General features: G+C 49.2%; 1 protein-coding gene across 1 annotated transcript; it reads right to left on the reverse strand.

Moving 5' to 3' along the window:
- Positions 1-1001: 1001 nt before the first annotated feature.
- Positions 1002-1418, reverse strand: LOC127339816 (uncharacterized). The gene has a single exon (XM_051365628.1). The coding sequence runs from the start codon at positions 1416-1418 to the stop codon at positions 1002-1004; it is 417 nt and encodes a 138-aa protein (XP_051221588.1).
- Between the last annotated feature and the right edge of the window lie 7918 nt (positions 1419-9336).

The following is a 9336-nucleotide window of genomic DNA, read 5'->3' on the forward strand; positions in this document are numbered from 1 at the left end:
ATGTACATGGAAAATTTTATTTTAGAATTTTTGACACTTCAAAATGTAGATTCACACAACGGGAGCAAATACTCCTATGAGCCAAATTAAATATCCCGGCTATCCCTAGGTTTTTAAATCTTTGATAAAACTTATGGAATGGAGAGTAACCATGTCCTATCTGCTCTAGCATGGATCGATTTCGGAAACCTAGAAACATGGAGCGGAAGAAAACGGTGCGGTGTCATCGACTAGCATCTGGACATAAGTCCACTGAACGAACGTGTTGATATATCCAGCAAATGGCTCGAGTGAAATACGCGAAGGATGCATGCCTACATCCACTCCACCAGGCCTATCGTACCAAATATATTCTTTCTTTCTCTTGGCTAGCATAAGTGCTTTCTCGCTCAACTGAATGCAGCAGCGATTTGCTCACGTTATGGAACGGAGAGTAACCATGTCCTGTCTGCGCTAGCATTGATCGATTTTTTTTAGATAAAAGGCACTAGGTGCCCGACTTTAAATTAATAAAGCCCCGCAAGATTCAAACATAGTTAATACATGCTGCGGCATACAGCTTAGCCAAAGTAGAAAGAACATGGGAACACAACGGGGTCGGCCTCCCCTAACAGACCGAGAACCCGGAGACGACTAGACAAGGATAGACATCCGACACGAGCTTCAAGATACAGTCTTCACGGATCCGATGGTACAAGCTGGGCATGGATGCTTCTTAGCTCCGCGATCAACCATCTAAGCCAGGGACGGTCCGCTGGTTTTGCCACGCCGAGCCAGTGCTGCATAAACAACATAGTTTTAAAAGTAACATCAGCTGGGTGTCGAATAAGTTTAGACTCCATAGTGAGCTTGTTTCTAATCACCCATAAAGCCCAAGATTGTGCTATGAACAGGCACCAGATCGTCCGCCTAGCTCTACCAGCAAAGTTGGAGATAATCGCAAAGAATTGGGGAAAAGAGGCTGGGCACCAGCTACACCCCAGGATCTCCCTAATGACACTCTAGGCGAACCTTGCCAGAGAACAACCGAAGAAAATATGGTCTGCAGTCTCCAACTCTCCGCAAAGTGCGCACTTTCCATTACCCGGGCCATGTCTGGACAGGATGTTGGAGCTAGAAGGAAGGCGGTCCAGCACCAGCTGCCAGGAGAAGATGCGGATCTTTAGCGGGATCTTAGCGGCCCAAACATCCTTGAAGTGAGCGATCGTCGCCCCGCGCGACAATCGCGCATACATGGATTTCACCGAGTAATTCCCATTCTCCTCCAAGAGCCACGAAACCGTATCCTGGCCCTGGGAGAGAGTGGTTGATTCAATCAAAGCAAGAAGCTCGCCATGGTCACCAGTCAGGTCAAGAGGCAGCTGTCTTCGGAAACGCATCGGCTCCACTCTGGAGCACACCTGTGCAACGGACCCCATCTGATTCAGAGCGATACTAAACAGGCACTGGTGGAAAAAAGGGCTTTGGTCGCGGTTGGCAACTGCCATTAGTCGCGGTGGCCCAACCGCGACCAAAGCAGCGCGACTAAAGGCCCCCCCCTTTAGTCGCGGTTCCTTACGAACCGCGACTAAAGGCCCGTCCACGTGGGCCGCAGGCGAGCGCCAGGGCGGAGGACCTTTAGTCGCGGTTCTTCTGGCCAACCGCGACTAAAGGCCTCCGCAGGGTTTAGGGTTTTAGCCCCCCTCCCCCTAAATCTGGTTTCTTTTTAATTTGTATTGTTTTATTTCTTTTGGGTTTTAATTTTGAAGGAGTTTCACATATTCTACGGTACTGTATACGTACATACATGCATATGAATGTACAATTTCAAACAAATTTGAAATTAGAACCAAAAAGAATTCAAGAGGAATATACAATATATATTCAATATCGGATCACCATATACAATATATATTCAATATCGGATGACCATATACAATTTTGAACAAGTTAGTTACAAATTCTGGTGCATATAAAGTTCTACGTCATCGTAATAGTGTTCTCCTCTAGGATCGATGACTTCCCTCGCCAACCATCCAGCTAGTTCCTCTTGAAGTGGTCGGAAGCGAGCTTCTGGACTAAGCGTCTTCCGGAGGTTATTCCTCAGGATGTTGTTCTCACACGTCTGGTCCCGCTCATTGCAGTATCTCCGGATCCTCTCACAAACATAGTATCCACATAGATTGGTCCCCGGTGGCTGAGTATCCCCAGTCGTCCGCACTGCCATTTTAAAAGATAGCTCTTTTTTGAATTCACCGACCTTGGTATCTACGAACCGTCTCCAAACCCTACGAGGCAAAGAAAATTAAATAAGCAAGAGAGTTATTAATTAGTTACTTGATATTAGGAAATGATGAACGAAATAGGCCGATCGATATAGAGCGCAAATGAATGAAAATAATTACTTTTGCAACATTTTTCTCATGTCGCCCCAAAGCGCCGGATCCATATTCAGAGAGTCGTGGACGAGAACTGAGGAGGTCTGAACTTTAATTACCATAAGAATCCAGTGGAACCTGCGGACACGATACATGCACAGTCATGCATAACTCATCGATTAGCCACATACCATGCATGGAGTAAACAAAAGAGAATGTGCTCAAGACAGAAACACTCACCCAAAATGGTAAGGAAATAGAATATCACTTTTCTCGTTGCTGTTTTCTAATAAACCGCCACAGGTCATCCTCCACGTCGGCGGGTGGTGTTCTAACACATGTGAATTAACGATGTGTGGGTCAATGAACCCAACATCATGGATGTTCCTTATTCGCATTTCCCGCTTCTTCATTCTCGCATAATAGCGTACACAACAAGATAGTTAGGACAAGCAAGGTGCAATGAACGAGATGGGGTAGAAATTAATAAATCACTTACAGTAACGTAGCAACCGATGATAGATTTGTCGAGGTCGCGCAGATTGAACAGCTGGAACAATTCACTCAGAGGAATTTGTACCCAGTAATGTTTGAAGTGATGCTCATATCTAACTTCCGCATAGATATAGTCTTTGGCGTTTTTATGTTTTATGTAACCCTTGTACCAATTTAGCAGACCTAGCATTTGTCGAGGTAGATCCCCTTCTGCGCAGGCTCGACGAGAGGGCCATTCTTCACATATGTAAATACTACGTCCTTCATTGGCGCCTCATCAAGGCCTAGCAAAGGCACGAAGAGTGATACCTAACTCGGCCGCTTGTTCTCTCGGCACTCGTTACAGCCAATCCATGTGCTGCCGCAGCTGCTACGATATCGGGGGCATCCGGATCGGCGGCTTGCACTATGAGCGGGGCGATCGATTGTTTACTTTGTTCCCGAGCTGGGCAACTTCTTTCCCCTTTCTAATTTTGACTCGGCCTCGTCCTTCACGGCTTTCTTCTCCGCCAACTCTTTCCTGTTCTTGAACGCGAGTGCTTGCCTACGAAGTTCACGTAAATAGTCGTCGTGCAGATTCTTCGCGGCTTGGGACGGTGTGTTCAAAAATGACTTAGCCCACCGTTTTCCTTGTCGAGAATATACCGGCTTGGGCTCGCCCTCTATTTTCCTCTTGACGCTCGCCTTCCATTTCTCTAAATCAGCAGCCGCGCCCGCCTCGACTTCCTCGGCACTACTTTCCCAAGGCCTCGTGGGGAGAGGCTTCGATGATACCTCCGGTACCTTTGTTTTCTTAGGTACGTAAGGGTCCGGGTTAATAACCCAGGACTGCTTCGCTTCTTCGCCGGAGGTGGATTGGGGCGGTACCGGTGTCCGATCACCCGCCGGACGAGGACCGGGGGCGGCGGCGTGGGCTAACGTGAATGAGGTGTATTAGGTGAAGCACCACCGCCACCGTCACCGCCACCGCCACCGTCACCGCCACCGCCACCGCCACCGTCACCGCCACCGCCACCACCACCACCGTACGGGGTGGACTTGTTGGCGCCTCGCCCGGAAACTTGATAAATTTCTTCTGCCATAGAATGAATCGGCGCTTGACATCTCCAAGTCTTTTCACCCCTTCAGGTGTAGCAATGTCAATGTCCAGGTTCTCAAACCCTTGGACTATCTCCTCCACCGTCACACGAGCATAGCCATCTTGAATGGGGTTGTTGTGGTGGAGTGCTCCAGGTGGTAAAGCTTGCCGATGGCTACCTTCATGGACATGTTCCCGATAGGATAATACAGATGACATGCTTTCATCTCCTTTATATCGTCCACGGGGTAGCGAGGAGGCTCCGGTGCAGTAATTTCGACCACCAGAGGCTCCGGTGGCAGTAATTTCTATCGTCGGTGCACCAGCCGGTGAGGCCTCCGTGGAAGCCACGCTGCTTCTTCTCTCGCTGGCTTCCGAGATCCATTGGATGATCTTCAGCATGCTGCGCCCGAGCTGCATCTCTTTCGGCGACTAGTACACTCACGGTTTTCTTCATCACATCCATTTCCGTTACCAACTTCGCCACAACATCTCGCATCCCGATCCATCTTTCTCTTTACGGCTTCGTAACCGTACGGGTCATCGTTCCGGGAACCCTATTTTCCACGGAATGGGCCCCATGCCTCGTATACGTCCTCCGTGTTCAGGATTCCCGAGGGCTTTTGTCGGGCGTCGTTCTCTCCGTTGAACCTGATCCTCCCTCTTGAGCCTCCCTCATTGCCTCAATAAGCTTTTGGGTGGGTGTAATTATTTTGCCCCGATAAACACACTCCCCTGTCTCCGGGTTCAGCGATCCCCCATGCCCGTACCACCAGCTTTTGGCCCTTGGGTCCCATCCCTCCGTACCCGGACGGATTCCTCGCGCCCTCGCCTCGTTCTCCATCTTCTCCCACTTAGGCTGCCAAAAGCGATACCCTCCTGGCCCCATTTTATGATTGTACTCCTTCTTGGCCGCATTTTCCTTATTTTTTTCGATAGTTCAAGGAACTGCTCCGATTTCTTTTGCTTCACAAATTCTGGCCAATCATGTTGCGCTTTCTCATATTGTCCTTTGAAATCCGGAGTCTTGCCCTGGTTGACAAAGTCATGGGCTAGATTTTGCTTGTATTTCCGAATGCGTTGGCCATCCTAGAAAGAGCGAACTGTTTGACTAGCTTGCGCCTCTTCTTGTTTTCCGTAATCTTGTTACCCTCCTCATCGTATTTGCGGTATTCCGGAGGTAGAACGAAATGTTCCATAAGCTTGTTGAAGCAATCTTTTTTCTCTCTTATCGACAAAAGTGAAACCAACACGTGCCTTCTTTGGCTCATTCCACTCCTGGCGGGTGATCGAGACGTTGTCTCTAACAACGGCTCCGCATTGGCTGACAAACTTGGTGGCGTTCTTGCTGGGCTCCAGCGGCCTGCCGGTTTCTTCGTCGACAACATCGATGGTGCATGTTTCTCCTGCTTTCATCGTCTTGGTTGCGCCACGCTTTGACGACGTACTCGATTTTTTCGACGATCCGGCCGAGGGCTAAAATAAGAAAGAGAGTCGCGCGCGTTAGTACACACACATTTATTCAAATCAGTTAGTTGTATCACCAGACGCTCAATATGTATATATATATATATACCTCGGCGCCGGAGGTGGTTGCTACTTCCAATTGAAGATCGTCGTTTATCGACGTTTCTTCGGCATCATACGCTGCCGACGGCGCCCTTCATCTTCACACTCAAGGTTCGGATAAGAAGAGATATCATCTTCTTCTTCTCCGGTCGGCACATATGGAATATCGCCTTTTATGATGCCGAACATATGGTCTTCAGCGTCCGGATCATAGTTGTCCAGAATCGGGTCAGCTCTATCGTCCGCCATATGTCAGTCCTGAAAACATGTAGTCAAAACAAATTAATTAAGTGAAGAAGGGGTGGTGGCGGTGGCAAAAGGGCGGTGGCAAAAAGGAGGGGGCCGGCGAGCTGGAAGGGGTTGGGAGAGGGTGTCGCGGAAGAGCGCGAGACGGGGCGGTAGACGACGGCGTCACGGAGAGGGAGGCGTATGCGGAGGGGGCGACGAGGGCTCGCTCCCCCTCGCATACGCGCGCGGTGGCGGCGGTCGATGGCGCGCGGTGGCGGCGGTCGATGGTGCGCGGCGGGTGGCGGCGGTCGATGGCGCAGCGGCGTCTGCGTCGAGGAGGCGTCGGCGGCGTCGAGGCGCGCGGGACCGCGTGACCGAGAGACCGGTGGCGGTGGCGGCCACCTACCAGGCTGGAGAAGGCGACGCGGACGACGACCTCGAGCACCTCGAGTCGATTCCTTCTCCTTCGTGTGGGAAGTTCAGCAAGGCGAGCCGAGCTATTGAACATAGCTTAGAGGTCCACCAGACTTCGAGGGACGGCGTGCTCGTGGCCGCGGGGATAGAAATCAGGCCATCGCCGTCACTACCCGAATGAATTTTTGGAAAAAGTGAGAGAGACTCATGCTACAGTGAATGCCAGGTAGGTAATTAAGGTGGGCTAAACAAGACTAATTCGATGTAAAGACGGTAGCCACGGTATTTGTGGTCTGTGCAACAATTACGGGAAAAGTGATGTTTTATGCAAAAGTATTTTGTGGTTGTCGTTTTTGCACAAGTGCCCCCCAACAATTGGTGTTGCAATTTTACAATTTTAATTAAACAAATTTTACAATTTTACAATTTTAATTAAACAAATTTTACAATTATAGTTTACAATTTTAATTAACATATTTGTGAGTTAATTAATAAAAACAAAAAAAAAACAAAAAATGGGGGCGCCGGCCGGCCACGGCCCCTGCGCGCTTCGTCTCTCCCTCATCTCTCGATCTTCCTCTCTGTAACGCGCGCGGCCGCGCGCGTGGCCGGCCGGAGGCCGGCGGCGGGCCGGTGTGAGGGCGGCGCGCGCGCCGGCGACGGCGAGGGCGGCGGCGGGCGCGGGGCGACGGTGATCGAGGGGGTGGCGCGCGCGGGCCACGGGTGATGAGGGCGGCGCGCTCGGGCGGCGGCGGGCGGCGCGAGGGCGCGCGGCTAGTACACGCGCGGCGGCGGGGCGAGAGAGAGGGCGGCTCGGTGACGACGCACGGCGGCGGTGACGTACGACGGGCGGGGCGAAGGGCGACGGCGGCGAAGGCGAAGGCGACGGCGGCGAAGGCGCGCGACGAAGGGCGACGGCGATTCGATCGGCAGAGACGGAGTGGGCGAGAGGAAGAGGAGAAGAGGCGCCGCCCGCTCGTTTTTATAGGCCAGGGCCTTTAGTCGCGGTTGGGGTCACCAACCGCGACTAAAGGTTACCCTTTAGTCGCGGTTGGTGACCCCAACCGCGACTAAAGGCTTTTTCGCCCCTTTTGCAGTCTCATGAAAATGGTTTTAGTCGCGGTTGGCCATGCCAACCGCGACTAAAGGTATTTTTTCAAATTAGTTTTCTTTTTCAAAATAGTTTTCTTTTTCAAATTAGTTTTCTTTTTCAAATTACATATAATATATCAATAAATTCAGAAAAATAAAACTAATTCAATTCAAAAACTTAAAAATACAAATATTATATCAAAAAATTCAGAAAATTAAAACTAATTCATTTCTAAATGTTAAAACTACAAATAATGTATGAAAAAATTCAGGAAAATAAAACTAATTCATTTCTAAATCTTAAAAATACAAATAATATATCAAAAAAATCAGAAAAATAAAACTAATTCATTTCAATATGTTAAAAATACAAATAATAAATCAAAAAATTAAGAAAAATAAAACTAATTCATTTCAAAATCTGAAAAATACAAATAATGTATGAAAAAATTCAGGAAAATAAAACTAATTCATTTCAATATGTTAAAAATAGAAATAATATATTAAAAAATTAAGAAAAATAAAACTAATTCAATTCAAAATGTTTAAAATACATATAATATATCAAAAAATTCATAAAAATAAAACTAATTCAATTCAAAATTTTAAAAATACAAATTATCAAAAATTCATAAAAATAAAACTAATTCAATTCAAAAGTTCGTTGCCCCCCTCTTCCCGCCTCTTTCCGCCGACCCCCTCTTCCCTCCTCGTCTTCCCGCCATTTCTTCCCTGTCTTCCCGCCTCTTTCTTCCCGCCAATTGTTTCCCGCCAATTTCTTCCGGCCTCTTTCTTCCCGCCAATTTTTTCCCGCCAATTTCTTCCCGCCACTTTCTCCCCGCCTCTTTCTTCCCGCCTCCTGTCTTCCCGCTCCCATTTTTCCCGCCATTTGTCACTACATATAGGCAGCCCGGCTTGGCCAGCATTATCATCTCTACAATCTCTCATCACTCTCTCATGGCTTCCACCGCACCCACTCTAACCTACCAGCAGGTGGAGGAGCTTTGCGCCTCGAACTACCCTTGCCCTCCGGCTACCGCGTCCTCGCCGCCGGAGCCTAGCGCCGGCGGCGTGCCGGTCCCTCCCGTCCCTCGTGGTACTGCGCGCCGGCGGCCATCACGAACCACTACTACCTCGACCTCACGCCGGAGCAGCGGATGAATCCGCCGGCATCCCGATAACCAGCATACTTGGGACGCCTTCTTCATCAATCGGCGTGAGAGGGCGCTCGCTGTATGAGGAGGACGGTCCCGCCTCCCGGAAACTTCCACGAGGCCGGCCGTCGGCTATGGTGGTACGGCCGGACTCGCAGCGTCATGGACTACATCACGGCCGGCGATATCCCCGCCCGCGCTACCCTCGCCCGAGCCACGAGCGCCGCCCGACGAGCCGACGACAAGAGCGACGACGACGCCGGCAACTTAGAAGGCGACGACTACCAAGCACAACGGCGGCGGCTATGAAGACTACGAGTATGCATATTATACGCCTAGGCAGGAGTATGACTAAATCACTCCAAATTTCATGTATGCAGGAGTATGACTTAGTCACTCCAAATTTCATGTATCATCAGTGCTATCTCGAGTCAATTGAATCATTCGAAAATGGACACCAAACACATCACGGGTAATATAACTCACATGATTCATTCAACAAAGTTTGGTACAATAAATTATTACACATCATTTCTTCCCTTGTGTCCCCGCTTGCTTACGATTGTGCCGTATCCATGGAGCATCCTCATCATTTAACTTAATGCTTGGGTCGGTGTTCACTTTGAAGGGCGGAATTTCAGCAAACATATTATAATCTTCGACATGTCTGTCTTGTCCTCCACTCCCACGATGTTTCTTTTCCCGAAAGAACAATGTGGCGCTTTGGATCATCGCATGATGTACTGATCGTTTTCTTATCTTTCCGTTTCCTCGGTTTGCTACTCATGTCCTTCACATAGAAAACCTGAGCGACATCTTTCGCTAGGACGAATGGTTCGTCAAGGTAACCAAGATTGTTGAAATCCACCATTGTCATTCCGTATTGCTGGTCCACCTTTACCCCACCTCCGTTAGCTTGAACCATTTGCACCGGAACAAAGGGACCCTA

Source organism: Lolium perenne, chromosome 1 (assembly GCF_019359855.2).
Source record: "Lolium perenne isolate Kyuss_39 chromosome 1, Kyuss_2.0, whole genome shotgun sequence".
NCBI classification, from domain to species: Eukaryota; Viridiplantae; Streptophyta; class Magnoliopsida; order Poales; family Poaceae; genus Lolium; species Lolium perenne.

Excerpts from the sequence above, each read along its gene's own strand:
- LOC127339816 (XM_051365628.1), bottom strand. The coding sequence starts at position 1,418 with ATGGGGTCCGTTGCACAGGTGTGCTCCAGAGTGGAGCCGATGCGTTTC.